The sequence below is a fragment of the Myxine glutinosa genome, chromosome 8 (genome assembly GCF_964187855.1).
Source record: "Myxine glutinosa chromosome 8, kmMyxGlut1.1, whole genome shotgun sequence".
Classification (NCBI taxonomy): domain Eukaryota; kingdom Metazoa; phylum Chordata; class Myxini; order Myxiniformes; family Myxinidae; genus Myxine; species Myxine glutinosa.
Genome location: NC_136268.1, coordinates 91,102,434 through 91,125,054, shown reverse-complemented (window position 1 = coordinate 91,125,054; position 22,621 = coordinate 91,102,434). Strand labels below are relative to the sequence as shown.

The following is a 22,621-nucleotide window of genomic DNA, read 5'->3' as shown; positions in this document are numbered from 1 at the left end:
AATGTCATGTGTCTAGCCCCATGGAGCTCGATTTTTCATTTTCGCCCCAAGGTCAAGGTCACAAGGTCACGAAATTTAGAAAACTCGATTTTTGATGGTTTTATTACATTGTTTCGCTTCCTGATAGGGTGAAATGTCGTACATGTTTTTATATTATCACATACATCATGAAATACAAGTTTTTCAACAAATTTCAGAATCTTCGACCTTTGTTGGAAAGTTGTCGGAATCTAACCGAATTTTCGGTATTGTGTAGCGATCAAGTCTCATAACAGATAATACATTCCTATTTATATATTTTCAATGTCGGTTTTGACCTTTGTCATTGAATAACGCTTGCTCGTGAACCATCGTCGTCTCCTGACTTGTTTTCGTTTATTTTTCCCTTGTTCATCATCATGAACCCCTTGTTCATCATCATCATCCGGTCTTTGAGTCCGTATGGAGGGACCCTCATTCAGAACTTTTAGTTTACCTCACCTTCTCTGTTACTTTGCATTCTTTAAATAAACCCAACATTGATTGCATTTCTTTATCGTGTCTGTCTTGTCTGTTTATTTGTTTGTGGGTTGAGGAATAAAACCCCATGCATTTCTCGTCCATTCAAGTAAGGCCTCGCTCCTCCCTCGCGCGCGCCAAAGAGATAATCCCGCCAGGTTTGGCTTATACGCCTCGGAGCTTAAAGCTCGTTTTGGCCATCCGTCACCCTGAGGTGTTCACTACAGGGTCGACACGACATTATGTACCTATGTATGAAGCACGGTTTGTTATTGCTTACAAAATGTGTAAGCATACCGCAATAGTCGCGTCCACCTCAGTCTTTCACTGAGGAGAGGCTTCCGTCTGGCCACTCTGCCATAAAGCCCAGATTGGTGGAGTGTTGCAGTGATGATTGTCCTTCTGGAAGTTTCTCCCATCTCCACACAGGATCCCTGGAGCTCAGCCAGAGTGACCATCGGGTTCTTGGTCACCTCTCTTACCAAGGTTCTTCTCCACCGATTGCTCAGTTTGGCCGGGCGGCCAGCTCTAGGAAGAGTCCTGGTTGTTCCAAACTTCTTCCATTTAAGAATTATGGAGGCCACTGTGCTCTTGGGAACCTTCAAGGCAGCAGAATTTTTTTTGTAGGCTTCCCCAAATCTGTGCCTCGACACAATCCTGTCTCTGAGCTCTGCAGGCAGTTACTTTGACCTCATGGCTTGGTTTTTGCTCTGATATGCATTGTAAGCTGTGAGACCTTATATAGACAGGTGTGTGCCTTTCCAAATCATGTCAAATCAATTGAATTTACCACAGGTGGACTCCAATCAAGGTGTAGAAACATCTCAAAGATGATCAAGAGAAATGGAAGGCACCTGAGCTAAATTTCAAGTGTCATAGCAAAGGGTCTGAATACTTATGTTAATGTGATATTTCAGTTTTTTCTTTTTAATAAATTTGCAAAACTTTCTAAAATCCTGTTTTCTCTTTGTCATTATGGGGTATTGAGTGTAGATTGTGAGGGAAAAAATGAATTTAAACGATTTCAGCATAAGGCTGCAACATAACAAAATGTGAAAAAAGTGAAGGGGTCTGAATACTTTCTGAATGCACTGTATATATATATATAATATATATATATATATATATATATATATATATATATATATATATATATATATATATATATATATATATATATATATATATATATATATATATATACAGTGGAACCTTGACTTACGAGTGCACCAACTTACGAGTTTTTCGAGATACGAGCCGTCGCTCGGGCGGTTTATTGCTTTGAGATGCGAGCCGAGATCTGAGTTACGAGCTTTCGCCACCCGCCACCAGGTGGGTTCCGGTCACGTGGTTATCTTGCCGTGCAAGTATCTCTGCCGTATATCGCTGCATTTTTGTTTTCGCATGTTGGTTATTTTGAGTTTACGCCAGCCGCCACCAGGTGGGTTCCGGTCACGTGGTTATCTTGCCGTGCAAGCATATCTGCCGTATATCGCTGCTGTTTTGTTTTCGCATGTTGGTTATTTTGGAGCTTACGCCAGCCGCCACCAGGTGGGTTCCGGTCACGTGGTTATCTTGCCGTGCAAGTATCTCTGCCGTATATCGCTGCATTTTTGTTTTCGCATGTTGGTTATTTTGAGTTTACGCCAGCCGCCACCAGGTGGGTTCCGGTCACGTGGTTATCTTGCCGTGCAAGTATCTCTGCCGTATATCGCTGCATTTTTGTTTTCGCATGTTGGTTATTTTGAGTTTACGCCAGCCGCCACCAGGTGGGTTCCGGTCATGTGGTTATCTTGCCGTGCAAGTACAGTATCTCTGCCGTATATCGCTGCATTTTTGTTTTCGCATGTTGGTTATTTTGGAAAATTTCTTAGTTTTAACCATGGGTCCTAAGTAATTGAGTGCCAAGGGCCGTACTGAGAAGAAGAAGAGGATGATGTGCTTGGATATAAAACACGCAATCGTCGAAAAACATGAGCGAGGTGTGCGTGTTGTCGACTTGGTGAGGCAGATGTGAAGGCAGCTGAAGATTTTATTATAACTTTTGCCGAACTGATAGAAGCCGAAGGATACATCCCCCAGCAAATCTTCAACTGTGACGAGACAGGGCTCTTCTGGAAAAAGATGCCGAGGAGGACGTATATAACGGCAGAGGAGAAGAGCATGCCAGGCCACAACTTGTTCAGAGTGCCGGCGATAGCTCGCCTTCTCTTTGTGGAAGACACGGTGAGATCCTTAACATCCAACAACTAATGGGACGCAAACGGGGCGCCCAGTTTAGCGGTACACACATTGATGAATCACCCTGCCTGTGAAACACCGACATGACAGGTTATAGCTGGGTCGGGATTCAAACCCAGGCTGGACAGTTTAGAGTCAAGTGTGCGTACCTCCAGTCCAGGCCATCCTGCCAACTTGTATGCTGCATACAGGTGAAATATAAAGCGCGAGATATTTTTATATATACTGCATATTTAAAAAAAAATTGGTGTGGTTTTTGGCGGGCTGGAACGGATTAATAGCATTTCAATGCATTTTAATGGGGAAATTTGATTTGAGAAACGAGCAAATTGAGTTACGAGCTCGGTCACAGAACGAATTAAACTCGTAATTCAAGGTTCCACTGTATATATTGTCGCGATCCCGTCTGTGAAATGGTTCCCAGCACGGAATACGGACGTTAATGTCCGGGCTTCAAGTAGTCCACGGAGTGGACAGAGAGAACTCAATAAACACAATTGTGTTTTAATCGGCCTTCTAGGGGTAAGGCACGATGCTTTATTGGCTCGATCACAAAAACCATAAATGGTAACAGAATGGAATACACTGCACAAAGCCTGCAGGAACTGTCGGCCCCAGAAGCTCCAAACAGGACGCAGGCAAGATCACTCGCGGTTCCAATCGACGATCTCCGGGACTCGGAGGGTAACAGAGTGGAATACACCGCACAAGGCCTGCAGGAACGGTCGGCCAGCAGCTCCAACACGACGCAGGCAATATCTGACTCACGGTTCCAATCCACGAGATCCGGGAATCACTCGTTCTCTTCCGGAGTTACTCACTCGTAAAATACAGAACGGTAAACGATCAGCCCAACGCGGCTGTCGTGAAGATTAAGGGAAATCCCTTTATCTATTTCCCACTCGGAGCCTTCCAGTCGCGTCCGTTGCATAAGATGGCGACCGCGCTCTCTCGAACTCTCCACCAATCACGTGCCGAATCGCCTCCCGATCGCGTGAGGCTCCAAGGAGGCCACGTCACGCGGTGGGCGGGGCACCAAATCTGGGTGAGAACAGGTGGTTTCACCGGTGGTTTCTCACAGTCCTCCCCCCCTAAGTAAAAACCCCGTCGAATAGACGGCGTTTTTAAAACCAGTATTTGTAGTAGGTGCAAATCACATGGCAAGATGATGGCGGTAATCGCTAACAGGCAATTAACGCAATTAACAATTATTAACACTTATTAACAACAATAACGCAACAACGCAACAATACAACGCAACGCAATAGCGCAACAATAACGCAATTATTAACGCACAGGCAATTAACAGGCATTAACAGGTTAACAATGAACCAGTTTGGTTTTTTTTTTTTTCACACACAAATTTTAACACCATACACCACATTAATATCTACCCTACAAGAGTTACACTTCACACAAAGCACAATAGAGAGGCAAGGGGGCCAAACTCAAGTTGGGGGAAGCGTTGACAGGAAGGAAACGGGCCGAGACCTAGAGCGGCGGGTACTCCTCCGGTGTCGAGAACAACAGTCATATGCGTAATGACCCCTTTCACCGCACTGGTAACATCGATCGTTCGGGTCGAAAGGCCTGCGGACCAAAGGGCGTCTGAAACGAGGCCGCCGCGACATGCCATTCGACATCTCGATGCACACACGCGATCCGCAAATTAACCTTCCATCAAGGGCTCTGACCGAATCTTCAGCATCTCGTGGCTCTTCAAACTCAACAACTGCAAATCCAGGTGGGTTTCGAGCAACCCATACGTGGCGGAGTGGTCCGTAATGTTCGAAGACCCTCCCTAGCTCGGCTTTCGCTGCTCCATTGCCCAGGTTTCCCACATATACCTTAGCATTAGCGTTCCTGCTGAATCGCGACATGGCGGGAGCGGTCCCTGAGGAGCACGGCACCTGAGGGTGGCTTGACGGGAGGCTCGGGTGGACTTCAGCTGACGCAACGTCACCGTCGGGAACTGGAGTCGAGGCGCTAGGCTCCTCGGGCCAGAGTGAAGATATGTCTGACTCCGCCACTCTCTCCGCCTGTTTACTCTGGGATCTAGTGACCCCCCCACAGGTCAGAGTCAATGACTCCTCCCTGGCCATGGCATCATTGCCAATCAGCAAGGAGACCCCGGGTATCGGGTAGTAGGGTACCACCACACAGGTCACTGGACCCTTAAAAATGTCACTCCGGACCTCGAGGAGGGCAAGGGGATACCGGCCAAGAACCCGGTCAATGCCCCGAAGGAGGGTATACTCGCCGGTATAACGCATCTGAGAGGCCGGAACTACCCCCGCCCGGAGAACACACCGTGTCGCCCCAGTATCCCGAAGGTATTGGGCCTCAAACTTCAGCATCGAATCAGGGCCACCCACTAAGGCTGTCCCTGAATAATCCTGGTACAGTGGATGAATGGAATTAGCCTCGGTGGCAGTGACCTCGGTCACCGATGCCACCGTCGTGTGCGAGGGCCCGGCGGATGAGCTCCACTGATCTCCCTCCGACTTAACAGGAGGGTTGCCTCGGTAGGCCGGACTAGCGGGATTAGAGAAGCAGCGGTTTTCACCGTGCCCCACGCGTTTGCAGAAATCGCACCAGGGCCCTGCCCTGGTCTGCGGCTCGCGACCGCCACCAGTGGAGGGCATCGGAGAACCCCTCCCCTCGATCCAGCCACCGGGCAGACGGGGGGCGGTCTTGATCGCAGACTCCTCCGTCTTACGACGCGACTGCGTGACTTGCAGCATTTTGCACGCCAAAACATGTTTATCAATAAGGTTGACGCAGTCTGCCAAGGAAACAGTGTCTTTGTCGACAAGAAACAATGCTAAGTCAGGCGGAAGCTGTTGATCGATACGGTAACGCACCAGGAGTTCCGCAACCGCTTGAGGTAACTCAACCTTGCTCCCCTTGAACCATCTCTGCAGCTGTTCCAACAAGGCCCGCGAATGTTCCTCATAGGTTTGACTGGACTCACGAGTCCAGCTGAAAAAATTTCTCCTATAAATACATGCGGACACCGCATAGGCGTTCAAAATCTCGGCCTTCAATGCCCTGTATTTGTTTGCGTCCTCGGTTGCCATCCTCGCATATACCTCCCTCGCCTTCTCAGATAGATGGCTCACAAGATGGCCGACCCACAAGCTCTCATCAATACCACCGGCAGCCAACAACTTCTCCGCCATCTCCAGATACGCTTCTGGCTTCGTGTCTCCCGTCCAGTCCGGCAAACGAACATGAACAGTTTCCGGGACTCTTGCAGCAGACCCCTCTGCCCGCGGTCGTTCAGTCAACATTCGCAACTCATGCTCTCTGACGTGTTCAGCTTCTGCTGCTGCCGCACGCTCTCTCTCTCTCTCACGCTCTCTCTCTGCTGCCGCATGCTCTCTCTCTGCTGCCGCAGCACGCTCTCTCTCTGCTGCCGCACGCTCTGCCTCTGCCCTGTCATTCTCCCTGTTATACATGTCAAGTTGTTGAACCGGAGTCAGCCCGGTCCAGAAGGGCGAACGCATGCATTTAGTCATGATGGAATCGCTTCCTAACATATCGGGTTTAGTGACTGGGTCAAGGCTGATTGCGTCGCTCGCATCGCCACCCACGCGACTGTCAACATGATCAGGTTGAACTCTCACTTCTCTGGTCGACAGAGCTTGGCTACGAGTTATCATAAGACAAGGCACAAAACACAACGCTCAAACACAACGCTCTGTTGGGGAAATACGACACGAACTACACAATATCACCACCGCACATCAAATTGCCAATGAGAAAAATACCACGTACAAATACTCACGTTTTTTTTTTTTTTTTTTGTCGGTTGTTTGGAGGGATCCGAAGCTATTCACTTATTCGGCAGTGAAGCACCACCCAAGACAGCGTCCCACGGCGAGAAGGCTCCTCCAAGACGGCGCCCGCTGGCGAGAAGGCTCCTCCAAGACGGCGTCCGCTGGTGAGCAGATGCAAAGAAGATGCAGATGCAGAATTCCCGTCTCAATTCGAATGTCTCTTACTTGAATGATCCTAGGACGAGCAACCCATTTGTCGCGATCCCGTCTGTGAAATGGTTCCCAGCACGGAATACGGACGTTAATGTCCGGGCTTCAAGTAGTCCACGGAGTGGACAGAGAGAACTCAATAAACACAATTGTGTTTTAATCGGCCTTCTAGGGGTAAGGCACGATGCTTTATTGGCTCGATCACAAAAACCATAAATGGTAACAGAATGGAATACACTGCACAAAGCCTGCAGGAACTGTCGGCCCCAGAAGCTCCAAACAGGACGCAGGCAAGATCACTCGCGGTTCCAATCGACGATCTCCGGGACTCGGAGGGTAACAGAGTGGAATACACCGCACAAGGCCTGCAGGAACGGTCGGCCAGCAGCTCCAACACGACGCAGGCAATATCTGACTCACGGTTCCAATCCACGAGATCCGGGAATCACTCGTTCTCTTCCGGAGTTACTCACTCGTAAAATACAGAACGGTAAACGATCAGCCCAACGCGGCTGTCGTGAAGATTAATGGAAATCCCTTTATCTATTTCCCACTCGGAGCCTTCCAGTCGCGTCCGTTGCATAAGATGGCGACCGCGCTCTCTCGAACTCTCCACCAATCACGTGCCGAATCGCCTCCCGATCGCGTGAGGCTCCAAGGAGGCCACGTCACGCGGTGGGCGGGGCACCAAATCTGGGTGAGAACAGGTGGTTTCACCGGTGGTTTCTCACAATATATATATATATATATATATATATATATATATATATATATATATATATATATATATATATATATATATATATATATATATATATATATATATATATATATACAGTCATGTGAAAAAGTAAGTACACCCCATGTAATGTTTTGACTTTTTCAACAAATTTCAACATTCAGCTATTTGATCTTCATGTCAACAATATTGATGGATAAAGGCGATATAATATAACAAATATCATGAAACATTTAGATTTTGTAGTCTGTAGTCGACCCTATTTGTAGGAGTGGCAGAAGGCGAAGGGTACGGGAGCAGAAACAGCAGAACATGAAAGTTATAAGGCAGCCAGGAAGGCTGCAAAGAAAGAGGTAGCAAAGGCGCAGGAGGCATGTAGGAAAATGTTCGGAGAACGCTTGGATTCGGAAGAGGGTCAGAGAGCGGTATTCAGGATTGCAAAGCAAATAGCGAAAGAGAGGTGTGACGTGATGGGGGTGAGTTGCTTGAAGGATGAAGTGGGACAAATCGTTGTCGACCCAGATGGAATTAAAGGAAGATGGAAAAGATATATGGAAATGCTGTTGAATACAGAGAATGAATGGGATGGCAACATAGAGAGTAACCCAGTTTTAGGACCGGCAGAGAAGATAACTGAGAAGGAAGTTGAGGAAGCGATAAAAGCAATGAAGGGTAGAAAAGCGGGAGGGCCAACGGGAGTTGTGGAAGATATGTTGAAGGCAGCAGGAAGTTGGGGTGTGAAGAGAATGACAGAGATCTGTAATCTGGTGGTGAAAGAAGGCTGCATTCCAGTGGTTTGGGAACTGAGTACCCTCGTCCCTCTATACAAGGGGAAAGGTGACCCTCTGGAGTGTGGCTCGTACCGAGCGATAAAGTTATTGGAGCATGGAATGAAGGTCTTGGAAAGGGTGTTGGAGAAGAGGATAAGGAAAAAAGTGAAGATCGACGAAATGCAGTTTGGATTCATGCCAGGAAGAGGAACGACAGACGCGCTTTTCATTGTGAGGCAGTTGCAGGAGAAGTAAATGGAGAAGAGGAAGAAGTTGTTTCTTGGGTTTGTTGATCTGGAGAAAGCATTCGATAGGGTACCACGCAAAGTATTGACATGGGCATTGAGGAAGTTAGGAGTGGAGGAATGGTTGATCAGAGTAGTGATGGCAATGTACAAAAGAGCGTGCACAGCTGTAAGGACGAAGGACGGGAACAGTGGTGAGTTTGAGGTGAAGGTGGGAGTGCATCAGGGGTCGGTACTAAGTCCACTACTATTTGTAGCTGTGATGGAGGTGCTGGCTCAGAACGTAAAGGAGGGTTTACCGTGGGAGTTGTTATATGCAGATGATCTGGTGTTGATTGCGGAAAGTATGGATGGACTGAAGGAAAAGATGAACATGTGGAAGGAATGTATGGAGACAAAACGTCTGAAGGTGAATATCGGAAAGACGACGGTGATGGCAAGTGGTAAAGCATGTGGTGAGGTGGAAAGAACTGTGAAGTGGCCCTGTGCTGTGTGTAGGAAGGGTGTCGGAGTGAACTCCATTCAATGTACAATGTGCACTGAGTGGGTTCATCAATAATGTAGTGGTCTGAGAGGGTCATTAACCAGTGTGACAGCTACATTCAAGTGTAAGGTGTGCACAGAGGGAGCTGCAGATGGAGGAGATGTTGCGTTGGATCTTGGAGACGGCGTGAAGCTGGAAGGTGTGAAAACATTTTGCTACCTTGGAGACATGCTGAATGGAGAAGGTGGATCAGACTCGGCAACGGTTGCTCGAGTGAGATGTGCATGGAAGAAGTTTCGGGAACTGAGTGGCGTGCTGATGATGAGGGGAGTGTCGTTGAAGCTGAAGGGAAAGGTGTATGCTGCATGTGTGAGAAGTGTTATGATTTATGGGAGCGAGACATGGGTAATGAACGTAGAGCAGCAACGAAGGTTGGAAAGGGTGGAAATGCGAATGGTTCGACGGATGTGCGGAGTATCGTTGAGAGAGAGGAAGACAAATGATGAATTGCGAAAGATGATGGGAATAGAGCCTGTGATTGATGCTGTGAAGAGGAACAGGTTGAGATGGTTTGGTCATGTGTTGAGGAAGGATGAAAGTGACTGGTTGAGAAGAGTGATGGAAATGAATGTAGAAGGAAGCAGAGGACTGGGAAGACCGAGAAAGACTTGGCTAAAGATGGTGGAAGAAGAAATGCGGGCAAGGGGGTTAACAAGGAGAGATGCAGAAAATAGGGCAAAATGGAGAAGATTGTCATGGGGACTGCAAGGCTAACCCCTGCTCTAGCAGGGAAAATGGCCTTTAAAATGCATGTTGTTGTTGCATGTTGTATTTAGATTTTGTAGTCCATTGTATAATTTAAACAAACATAAATGCAAATTTCGCATGTGCAAAAAGTAAGTACACCCTTGGCTCTAATAGGTGGTATTGCCCCCTTTGGCAGAAACAACCTCAAGTAGGCGTTTCTTATAACTGTCTACCAGTCTCTGACATCGACTGGGAGGAATTTATGCCCACTCCTCCATGCAGAATTCTTTCAGATGTGTGATGTTTGAGGGGTTTCTTGCATGCACAGCTCGTTTCAAATCCCCCCCACAACATCTCGATGGGATTTAGATCCGGGCTTTGACTTGGCCATTCCAGAATCCGCCATTTCTTACTTTTCAGCCATTCCTTGGTGGATTTACTGGTATGTTTAGGGTCATTGTCATGTTGCAAGGTCCACGTTCGGTTGAGGTTCAACTTTCCGACAGATGGTATCACATTATCTTCAAGCACCCTCTGGTACAATGAAGAATTCATCTGGTACAATGAAGTGGATTCTATGATGGTGAGCTGCCCAGGCCCTGATTCAGCAAAGCTGCCCCAAACCATAATATTTCCACCACCATGCTTTACAGTTGGTATCAGGTTCTTGTGGTCAAATGCTGTCTTTGGTTTTCGCCAAACATGTCTTCTGGTACTGTGGCGAAATAGCTCTACCTTTGACTCATCTGTCCAGAGCACATTGTTCCAGAAGTGCTGGTCTTTGCCTAGGTGTTCATTGGCAAACTTTAGTTTTGCCCTGATGTTCTTTCTGGACAGCAAAGGTTTCCTCCTGGCACACCTCCCATGTAGATCAAATTTGTGCACCCTCTTTCTAATTGTAGGCTCGTGCACTTTGACATCAACAGTGGCAAGAGCTACCTGTAGGTCCCGTGATGACATTCTGGTGTTCTTAGAGACTTCTTTCAGGATCTTGTGGTCTGCTCTCGGGCTGAACTTGCTGGGGCGGCCTGGCCTGAACAAGTTGACAGTTGTTTGGAATCTTCTCCACTTGTAGATGATCTTCCGGACAGTCGAATGATTGATTTCAAATTGTTTGGAGATCTTTTTAAATCCCTTCCCAGACTCGTAGGCATCTATAACCTTCTTTCTGAAGGCCTCAGAGAGCTCTTTTGATCTAGGCATGGTGATGCCGCACACTTCAACAACAAAGAGCAAACCAAACTAAATGTCTGAGGTTTAAATAAGACAGGTTTTTTTTTTTTTTTTTTTTTTTTTTCTATACTGAATCGAGGCTCGTGAAAGAGCTGACAACCGCGAGGGAAAGACAAAGACAGTACATGGGGACCGCGAGGGAAAGACAGTACATGGGGACCGCGAGGGAAAGACAAAAACAGCACATGGGGACCGCGAGGGAAAGACAAAGACAGTACATGGGGACCGCGAGGGAAAGACAGTACATGGGGACCGCGAGGGAAAGACAAAAACAGCACATGGGGACCGCGAGGGAAAGACAAAGACAGCACATAGGGACCGCGAGGGAAAGACAAAGACAGTACATGGGGACCGCGAGGGAAAGACAAAAACAGCACATGGGGACCGCGAGGGAAAGACAAAGACAGCACATAGGGACCGCGAGGGAAAGACAAAGACAGTACATGGGGACCGCGAGGGAAAGACAAAAACAGCACATGGGGACCGCGAGGGAAAGACAGTACATGGGGACCGCGAGGGAAAGACAGTACATGGGGACCGCGAGGGAAAGACAAAAACAGCACATGGGGACCGCGAGGGAAAGACAAAAACAGCACATGGGGACCGCGAGGGAAAGACAAAAACAGCACATGGGGACCGCGAGGGAAAGACAAAGACTACATGGGGACCACGAGGGAAAGACAAAGACAGCACATGGGGACCGCGAGGGAAAGACAAAGACAGTACATGGGGACCACGAGGGAAAGACAAAGACAGCACATGGGGACCGCGAGGGAAAGACAAAGACAGTACATGGGGACCACGAGGGAAAGACAAAGACAGCACATGGGGACCGCGAGGGAAAGACAAAGACAGCACATAGGGACCGCGAGGGAAAGACAAAGACAGTACATGGGGACCGTGAGGGAAAGACAAAAACAGCACATGGGGACCGCGAGGGAAAGACAAAGACAGTACATGGGGACCGCGAGGGAAAGACAGTACATGGGGACCGCGAGGGAAAGACAAAGACAGCACATAGGGACCGCGAGGGAAAGACAAAGACAGTACATGGGGACCGCGAGGGAAAGACAAAGACAGTACATGGGGACTGCGAGGGAAAGACAGTACATGGGGACCGCGAGGGAAAGACAAAAACAGCACATGGGGACCGCGAGGGAAAGACAAAGACAGCACATGGGGACCGCGAGGGAAAGACAAAGACAGCACATGGGGACCACGAGGGAAAGACAAAAACAGCACATGGGGACCGCGAGGGAAAGACAAAGACAGTACATGGGGACCACGAGGGAAAGACAAAGACAGTACATGGGGACCTCGAGGGAAAGACAAAAACAGCACATGGGGACCGCGAGGGAAAGACAAAGACAGTACATGGGGACCACGAGGGAAAGACAAAGACAGCACATGGGGACCACGAGGGAAAGACAAAGACAGTACATGGGGACCACGAGGGAAAGACAAAGACAGTACATGGGGACCGCGAGGGAAAGACAGTCAACCTGAGTGGGACAGTCAACCTGAGTTCCTCCAAGAGCCTCTCTAACGATGTTCTAATCATTTGCACCTGAGCTGGTGCACCTGATTCTAATTTTAGGTATTTGAAGTCGTGATAAATGTCGGGGTGTACTTACTTTTTCCACATGCTAAATTTGCATTTATGTTTATTTAAATTATACAATGGACTACAAAATGTAAATGTTTCATGATATTTGTTATATTATATCACCTTTATCTATCAATATTGTTGAAATGAATATAAAATAGCTGTATGTTGAAATATGTTGAAAAAGTCAAAACTTTACATGGGGTGTACTTACTTTTTCACGTGACTGTATATGACACCAATGTTCTTAAACTTGCAGACATGTCCAGCATCTACATCATCCTGATAGCACAGCTGAAATGCGTAGGTCATGTCACCAGGATGCATGATGAACAACTCCCAAATAATATATTGTATGAAGAGCTAAAGTGTCGTCAGCACTTTCAAGGAGGTCAGAAAAAAAAGAATGCCTTAAAGACACTATCAAGTCATCTCCTAAACACTCCTGCAATGGCACTATCTCGGGAAGATATCATGAAAGATCACTGCAACGGGCGTAGTCACATTCTTTCCTGTGATGCCGACCATTTCTAGAAGCGATTTAAAAAGTTAGAGGCATGGTGGAAACAGCCAAGTTTCGAAACAGCAAAACATTCTTTCATGATCACGTAGACAAAACCGAACTCCTTTGTCCAGTGCACTCCAGTGCACTCCGTTCATAGTCAGGTTCACTATGTCAATAAATTATATTTCGTTCAAAATCATGGTAGATTAGCAAACCTATACATTTTTGGAAAGGTTATAGCATAAGGAAACTAAAAATCAATGTTTACATTTGGAGAGATACCTGTATGGCGGCCATTTTGGATTTTCAAAATGGCCACTGTAAAATACATATTTTGTTCTATTTCTGCCTCTAATTACCCTAAAAACTTTTTAAAATATACTAAACCTATATTTTCAGGGACAAGGAATCCAATGAAAGTATCAAATTAGTGCTATGGGGAATGGTAAGACACGAATCAAAGGTTTTGAATTGCAAAATACTGTCTTTATATTCGCGATAAGTTGCATAATCAAATACATGTTATCATTTTGTACAGGCAGATAATAACATCAAAATGTGTCACAATAATTCATATCACCAAACATACACAGGCAGTCAGCAAAATCATATATACACATGCAGTCAGTATAACTTCACATCTACACAGGCAGTCAATGACAAAATATACACAGGCAGTCAATGGCATCAAACATACACGATTACAGAATATGCCATTTAGAGTTCGTCATCACTGTCCTGTGTGTCGTATCCGCCAATATAGTCCGCATCGTTTTCACAGTCCGTTCCACACAAGCAAAGGTCGGTCAAATTGATTGGCAAATCGAATTGGTCGATTGGTCGAATTGGTCGAATTGGTCGAATCGAATTGGTCGGAATTGGCAAATGTAAACATTGATTTTCAGATTTTCCATGTAATAACGTTTCCAAAAATGTATAGGTTTGCTAATCTACCATGATTTTGAACGAAAAAAACATAGTGAACCTGACTATCACGTGAAGTTTTGTTCCGAACATCGCTCCGCTGCAATTAGTGCAACAGACTTTCTCCGAGTATCCAGTCAACTATTTTTCCAGTAAGAGAGCTCTATAGGTTTCACAGTTTGGGATTTATGTCCTTTCCGATGCACTGTCAATGTTTCCTCCGGCAACGCATGTAAGTTTATGTTGCAGTCGATGATTCGCTCTGCACAGCCAAACGGTCCAATTAAAATGGTAGGAAGTCTCATCAATTGATTGATCACTGCACCAGACTCCATCCTGTGGTGTAGCAGAGCTTGTTTTTTTATTTATTTTATAATCATCTGTGGTTTTTCTGTCCTACTCTGTATACAAAAGCTGCTGCTTTGATGTGTGGTGACAATGTGGTTTTGGGAAAGTTGAAGAATGTCACATTGATTGCCACAAATCTTATCTGAAGTGAACTCTAATCTCGAGGTTGTTAAGCATTTGGATATTAAGTTATAAATAGATATATTTTGTGTAAATTATTATATGTCCACAAGCCAACCCTCACTGTATACAAATAATTTCTTAGTGGTGCACCTTACTATGGTAAGACTTAAGTCCCGAAAGCTTATATGGCCACTGTGATATTGCACTCAAAAGATTTCGATATCACAGGTAACTCTGGTTTGAGGGCCAGGCGATAGAGATTTCTGCTCACGGCACTGACAATTTCATTTTTTTTTTTTGGTGTTTTTTTTGTTTTTTTTGTATACAAGATCGAGGCTCGTGTAAGAGCTAACATTGATCACAAAAAGACAAACTGACACATGAAACATAAAACATATGCTAAAGGGAGCGGGAGAACAATATGGAGAGCAGGGACAACGGGAGATCTGTGGGAGGGAGAGGGCTTGGGGGGAAGTGGCATGGGAAGGAGAGAGGGGCTGGAGAGGTAAAAAAAAAATACACATGGACACTGCTAGGACATTTTTTTTTGTTTGTTTTTTGTTTTTTGTATACAAGATCGAGGCTCGTGAAAGAGCTAACATTAATCACACAAAAAGTCAACCGACACACAAAACACAAAATAAGGGGAGCGGAACACATGATGGGGAGAGAGGGGGAAGGACACAAACACAACATTTGAGAGCAAGACACCGAGAAATTTGGGAGGGGGAGGGCTTGGGGGGAGGTGGTAGAGCTTTCAAACATATCAACACTGCAAGGACTTCCAGGAAATAAGTTGGAATTTCAAAAAATAGAAGAAGAAAAGGTGTATCTGGGGTGAATTAGCGGGGGTAGAAAAGATCAAGGTTTTGTATGGGGGAAGATAAGAGATGGTGGTGAACAGCTGTTTTAAAGACCTGGATGGAGGAGTGGGATTGAAGAGAGTGAGGGAGTTTGTTCGAGGGGCGGGAAAAAAGGGGAATGAAAGAGTGAAGGTGAGCAGAGAGTCTTGATTTTGGCAGTTTCACCAGAAGAGGTTTTGGTAGTTCACCGACTGTTTTTTAGTCGAACACTTATTCCTTAATTTTCTATTTCTACCTTATTCAGAGAGTATCTAGGTGGTGCATTACTAGCTCGGTTAAGCCTTGTTGAACTGTCGTTACTGGTATGGGTTTGATTTTTATGGCTGGATGCTCAGCAGAAATTTCCACACCTTACGATGGAGCGGCAACCTGCCCAGGATGAATTGTACCCATGGAAACGTTCACACCTTGTTATGAGCATCCCTATTATGTGATCTGTCAAAAACATGCGCTCAACCACCAGCACCGTATTCAGACATACAGGGGGTCATAAACATCAATTGATGAACACAATGCTTGGCCTTCTCTTTATATTAAGGCTGTCTCTTCACATCACCAATCTTTTCACTGCCCTTTTTCCTATCTCGTTATCCATCCGTGTAATTCTCCAGACGAGCTCTTTCCTTTGACCTTCAAGATAGGTGAAAATCTAATCTTAAACCTTCCTTCAATACATCATCTCTTTTGTTCTCATATATGAGCATTCAAATTATGTTTATTGGTCTCACTTAGTATGTGCTTATTTTGTTCAATCCATCCACCATATTATTGGTATATGAGCCACTTCTTCTTTGGGTTAAGTTCATCTCTCACCTTCAGTCGCTCTAATCGCTTGCACGACCCCAACTGCAATCCGCACCCTCAATAAACCAGTCTAAAGTTTTTGTGAACATATAAAGAATGGATATGGATATTTTGAACCATGCCACTCATTTACATTACATACTGTATTACTAACATCTACTGTACATCCAGTTAAAATTGCTTAAATACTCAAGTTTTGTCTATTCTTCAGGTCTATGTGGTTCTTGCAAAGGATTCAAAGGCCTGCCCTCACCAAACATACTATATGTATTATTATTATTTTTGGTGAAAGTAATTACAGATTGGATAGTAGGATTGATTTCCCTTTGAAAGGACATCTTTCTCCGTGATGCAATATCCATTTCTGACATATCTCCAAAACATAAGTCCGAGATATACACTACATGACCAAAAGTATGTGGACACCCCAACATCGAACATCTCATTCCAAAATCATGGGCATTAATATGGAGTATTAATCTTCTTCATGACCCTTTTGCTGCTATAACAGCCTCCACTCTTCTGGGAAGGCTTTCCACTAGTTGTTGGAACATTGCTGCGGGGATTTGCTTCCATTCAGCCACAAGAGCAATAGTGAGCTCGGGCACTGATGTTGGGCAATAAGGCCTGGCTCGCAGTCGGCGTTCCAATGCATCCCAAACGTGTTCGATGGGGTTGACGTCAGGGCTCTGTGCAGACCAGTCAAGTTCTTCCACACCGGTCTCGAAAAAAACATTTCTGTATAGACCTCGCTTTGTGCATGGGGAAATTGTCATGCTGAAACAGGAAAGGGCCTTTGCCAAACTGTTGCCAAAAAGTTGGAAGCACACAATCGTCTAGAATGTCATTGAAATACCAACTTCTGTCCTGGAAGTCCTTGGTGTCCTTGTGTTTTATATTTCTCCCACCCCCCCCCCTTCCCACGCCTCCTCCCCCCAAGCCCTCTCCCTCCCACACATATCCCTGCTCTTAAATGTTGTGTGCTCTCAAGTGTTTGTGTGCTTCCCCTTCTCTTGTCTTCCGCTCCCTCTTTTTATATATTTTGTTTGTCTGGTTGATTTGTTTGTGAAGTAAATGTCAGCTCTTTCACGAGCCTCGATTCAGTATACAAAAAAAAAATTGTATGCTGAAGCATTAAGATTTCCCTTCACTGGAACTAAGGGGCCTAGACCAAACCATGAAAAACAGCCCCAGACCATTATTCCTCCTCCACCAAACTTTACAGTTGTCACTATGCATTCGGGCAGGTAGTGTTCTCCTGGCATCCGCCAAACCCAGATTCGTCCATAGGACTGCCAGATGGTGGAAGTGTGATTCATCACTCCAGAGAATGTGTTTCCACTGCTCCAGAGTCCAATGGTGGTGAGCTTTACACCACTCCAGCTGACACTTGGCATTGCGAATGGTGATCTTAGGCTTGTGTGCGGCTGCTCGGACATGAAAACCCATTTCCTGAAGCTCCCGACGAACAGTTGCTGTGCTGACTTTGCTTTCAGAGGCAGTTTGGAACTCGGTAGTGAGTGTTGCAACCGAGGACAGACGATGTTTACGCGCTACGCGCTTCAGCACTCTGCGGTCCCATTCTGTGAAATTATTTGTGAAATTACATTAGGTGTGTGGCCTCCCACTTTGCGGCTGAGCTGTTGTTGCTCCTACACGTTTCCACTTCACAATAACAGCACTTACAGTTGACCAGGGCAGCTATAGCAGAGCAGAAATTTGATGAACTGACTTGTTGGAAAGGTGACATTCTTTGACGGTGTCACATTGAAAGTCACTGAGCTCTTCAGTACGGCCGATTCTACTGCCAATGTTTGTCTCCGGATATTGCATGGCTGTGTACTTGATTATACTGTATATACCTTTCAGCAATGGGTGTGGCTGAAACAGCCGAATCCACTAATTAGAAGGGGTGGCCGCATACTTTTGGTCATGTAGTGTATCTTGGCCAGGGACCAAACACTAAAGCTAGAGAACTGAAAGGTGAGCACAGCAGAAACAAAAGTCAGTACTCCTTCCTGAACCCATTAACATAACTCTAGTAAGTTCAATTTCCATAGTTATTACAATGCACTAAGTTCGAGTACAGTAGATTTACACAGAAATCACTCGGAAATATATGTTTAAGAAGAGGTGAAGGATGAATGGCACATAATAGGGAGTGAGCACATAATGGCTGCTGACAGGTTCACACTCAGACAAAGTGACTCACTGTGGCTCACTAGAAACTCTGTTTCTTCGAGGTTCTTGCATTTCTTCATATTTGGAATCTCCACGATGGCAGCAACAGCACAAAGTCATTGCTGCAGTATCTGATGCGAAGATAATAAAAAGTGAAGTCATTCAAGGAAAACGCTTTCTCAGATGCACTGAAGGAATAATATAAGCAGAGTGCATTGTCTTATATTTGTTTAAGGTATGTTAGTGTTGTTGAGTTGTCACAACCGATTTGGGAGGGGAGACTTTATGAGGGTAGTTTAAGCTTGACATGGACTTTTTATGATAGAAAAATTAAAGCATACAAGGAAGTTGTTAAAACTTTATCTGTTTCTCAAGGTATTTCCCTGCTCCAAGTGTACACCTGTCCCATAAATGTGGTTGCACTTTAACACCATCTGCATGGAAACATTTGGTACAGACAGGTTCACTGTTATTTCAGGTCACGTGATTTGACGTCTCCATCAATCGTTCGTAAACTTAATGCCAACAAGATGTTCTTCGAATGATTCAATAAGTTGAATGTCACAAGATAACTAGTTTGGGTTCTATGTGGGATATGACACGTTTAAGTAACAAAATGGCTGCCAGTCGGCCATCTTGGATCTGATCTCGAAAAAAAATCATGTGCATATGTAACCCATCATTATTTTCCTGTACGCCAATCGGTAAATGCATGTCCGAGAAATGGTTGAGGACGTGGTCAATATCGGGTGTTTTTACAACTACAAATTTACAACTAGAAATTGAATGGTTTTCAATTTTGTTGGACTGCTAGACAGGCAGATAGACTAAAACAATTACCTTGATCTACTGTGTGGATGTGCGCTCCGGACGAGATTCCGTACAAATTGCCAAATTGACTTGATTACCGAAACATTACCTTGATTTCTCATGATAGCAACATGTTACTGAAGATCATTCACAGAACATAAGGCTTCACTAAGCAAGACATGCCTGTTGGACAAGCAAATTTCAGAAGAGGAAGAGGTACTAAAGAACAATTCGCAAATTTGAGGTGGATCATCGAAAAAGCAAGGGAACATCAAAGGAAGGTGAATCTCTGTTTTAGTGAAAACAAATTTGATTGAGTTTATCATGAATTGATGTAGAATACAGATTATGCTGAGTGAAATGGGGATATCGGAGCACCTGCTATGTCTAATAAGAACAGAGGGGTGGGAGTTACCCCACCTGCCTGCCTGTCCACCAAACAAGAAGTTGGAGTAAGAACAGGTATGGAGAGACAGAATGGTTTGGAATTGGAAAAGGGGTCAGACATGGATGCATTCTCTCCCCTTACTTGTTCAATCTGTATAGTGAGTACATCATGAGGAAATCAAACTTGGATGACATGGAGGCTGGAAACAGGATTGGAGGAGGATGTGTCAACAATCTCAAGTATGTTGACGAGACCTCTCTGTAGACAAAAAGTAAAGAGCACTTGATGAAAATTCTGCGGACTGTGAAGAAGGAAAGTGGAAAGCCGGTCTTTATTTAAACCTAAAAAAAAATTAAGAATTTGTCAACTCAGAAGTTTGTCAGTTTGTAATGTAAACGCATTCAGATTGGGAAACTATCAAATGGAAATAGAGGAAAGTTCCATCTTCCTGGGTTCAATTCCACCAATAGAGGAAAGGTCCGTCTTCCTGGGTTCAATTCCACCAATAGAGGTAAGGTCCATCTTCCTGGGTTCAATTCCACCAATAGAGGAAAGGTCCATCTTCCTGGGTTCAATTCCACCAATAGAGGAAAGGTCCATCTTCCTGGGTTCGATTCCACCAATAGAGGAAACGTCCGTCTTCCTGGGTTCAATTCCAACAATAGAGGAAAGGTCTGTCTTCCTGGGTTCAATTCCACCAATAGAGGAAAGGTCCATCTTCCTGGGTTCAATTCCACCAATGGAGGAAAGGTCCATCTTCCTGGGTTCAATTCCAACAATAGAGGAAAGGTCCGTCTTCCTGGGTTCGATTCCACCAATGGAGGAAAGGTCCGTCTTCCTGGGTTCAATTCCACCAATAGAGGAAAGGTCCATCTTCCTGGGTTCGATTCCACCAATAGAGGAAACGTCCGTCTTCCTGGGTTCAATTCCAACAATAGAGGAAAGGTCCGTCTTGCTGGGTCCAATTCCACCAATAGAGGAAAGGTCCATCTTCCTGGGTTCAATTCCACCAATAGAGGAAAGGTCCAAGATGTGAAAATACAAACCACGAGGAGGCTTTGGAATACTCTGGTATTTCCAGTAGCAATATATGGATGTGAGTAATGAACAGTGAAAAAGAAAGAAAGGAAGATTTACAGTTTTGAAATTTTATGTTGGAGACGAATGTTTAAAATTCTATGGACCGCAAGAAGAACAAACAAATCCGTGCTTGAATAAATTTGACCACCAGGTACATTAGAGGCGCTGATGATAAAAACAGAAACTGTCATACTTTGGACAAGAAAGTTTGGAGTAATCAACCATGCCGGACATCTGATTATGATTTTTCAGCAGAAGTCGATGATGATGTTGTGATGGAAGTGGATAACTAGAGATGCCTTAACAAAGATATAAAAACGAGTTTTTCTTGCAATGAAAGCACTAGTTCAGCTCGAGCTTCTTTATTTTGTAATCAGATAAATAATTCAGAACATACTGCAGAGCATGTTACTCTTCATTCTGACTTAATGACTCAGCGTATTTCATCTAATTTCACATGAAAGACATTACAATCAAGCTGAACTTCTTCATGTTTATCGTAGGGCTTTAAAGGAGGGCAACTTTTACACCATGTCCTTGTGTGCCTGTTATTTTACATGTCTCTCTCAGACAACATGCACCAACGTTTAACCGCCCATCTAAACTCTCTCTTCCTCATGTGTGGTGATTTCAGTTGTCGCCATACCCAGGGCCAGACTATTTTGCGCCCTAGGCAAGGCCAGCTACTTGCATCCCCTCCCCCTCCCCCCCCCCAATTTTTTTTTTGCCAACTTCGATTACTAAAAAGATGTTTTGTAGAAAAAATAAAAAGCAGAAAACTTGAAACTGCTAAATTTATTTTAAATTACAAGAATAAGTACCGTAAGATGCCAACAACACCAATATTAAAGGCGCAATATCCATTAATATGGCAGTGGCCCTGTTACCCCACGCTTTGTGGCAAATGGGCTTTCGCTTAAAAAAATATGACACTACATGTGGTTTGCAATGCAAAATAAAGAAAGTGGTCCCTTTATGAGTGTGTGAATGGAAATTCCAGATAAACAAAACAGTTTTTGGTTTGAGCAATAAGTTTTAGATATGCAAAATCAAAATTTTAAATAATCAATCTTTGATTATCTTTCGCAAATACAAAATAAAATATTTTGGCACACAAACCATTTTGAACTAAAGGGCACTCGGTATAATGCATACCTCAGCCATTGGCAACACAACATTCAAACCTTTTACTGCACACACCTTTAAGTATATATACCATTTAAGGATACTTGGCGTAACCAACCCGTCATGTCACCACAATATTTCACTTACAGTCAGACAGAGAAACAAACAAAAAAACAGACAAACAGAGTTAAAAATGTCTCATAAAAGTTTCAATTTCAGACACATCAAAATCTCACTTTGCGTGCCTTTTGCTTTGCAAATTTCGTCACAAATTCAACCAGATCAAGTGCTGATGCCTGGGCATGTTCAATCAATTGATGCAGTGGCCAAGCCAACTCGTCTCTTTTCCAACACTGTAGAGCGTATGTAAGTTTTTATAACTTTGAGCTTTGAGAAACTACGTTCACCACTTGCCACTGATACTGGAAGTGTGAGAAGGATCCTTAAAGCAACGGAAACATTAGGCACATTATCCAGGAGTTTTTGTTGTAGTATGAAGAGAAGTACTTCTTGTGGCAGCATAGACTTTGGAAGTCTTCGAGCTATTGCTACAAGTTCAGTAATGCGCCCCTCTGATGTCTGCGCCCCAGGCGGCTGCCTAGTTGGCCTAATGGTAGTGCCGGCCCTGGCCATACCAATTGGCTAGGTGTTGGTACCTCTCTTGCCAGCCATGGCACTTAAGCACTTCCATGACTTCTGTGACTCCATGAGACTGACTCAATCTGTGAACTTTCCAGTTTTCTCCCAATAGCAAATCCTCCCTTCTGGACTTGCTGATGATAAAACTTTACCACAAATGTCTCCTGGTTTTCCTCTGCTCCAATTGGTTCATCTGACCATGTGCTTATGAGAGTCAACATCTCTCGGCTACTCTCAGAGCGCTGTCTGCCTCAGTGATGGCGAGTCCGGCAGTTC

The 22,621-nt window shown here is 44.9% G+C and overlaps 1 protein-coding gene across 2 annotated transcripts in view; it reads right to left on the bottom strand.

The window, feature by feature from the left end:
• LOC137417028 (synaptotagmin-15) overlaps positions 1-22,621 on the bottom strand; it is a 115,297-nt gene that overhangs the window by 81,291 nt on the left and 11,385 nt on the right. For both annotated transcript variants that reach the window (XM_078783506.1, XM_068102747.2), the window contains exon 2: positions 18,335-18,434. In XM_078783506.1, coding sequence (XP_078639632.1) covers positions 18,335-18,423 — 89 coding nt within the window. In that variant the 5' untranslated portion in view covers positions 18,424-18,434. The remainder of the gene's footprint in view (positions 1-18,334; positions 18,435-22,621) is intronic.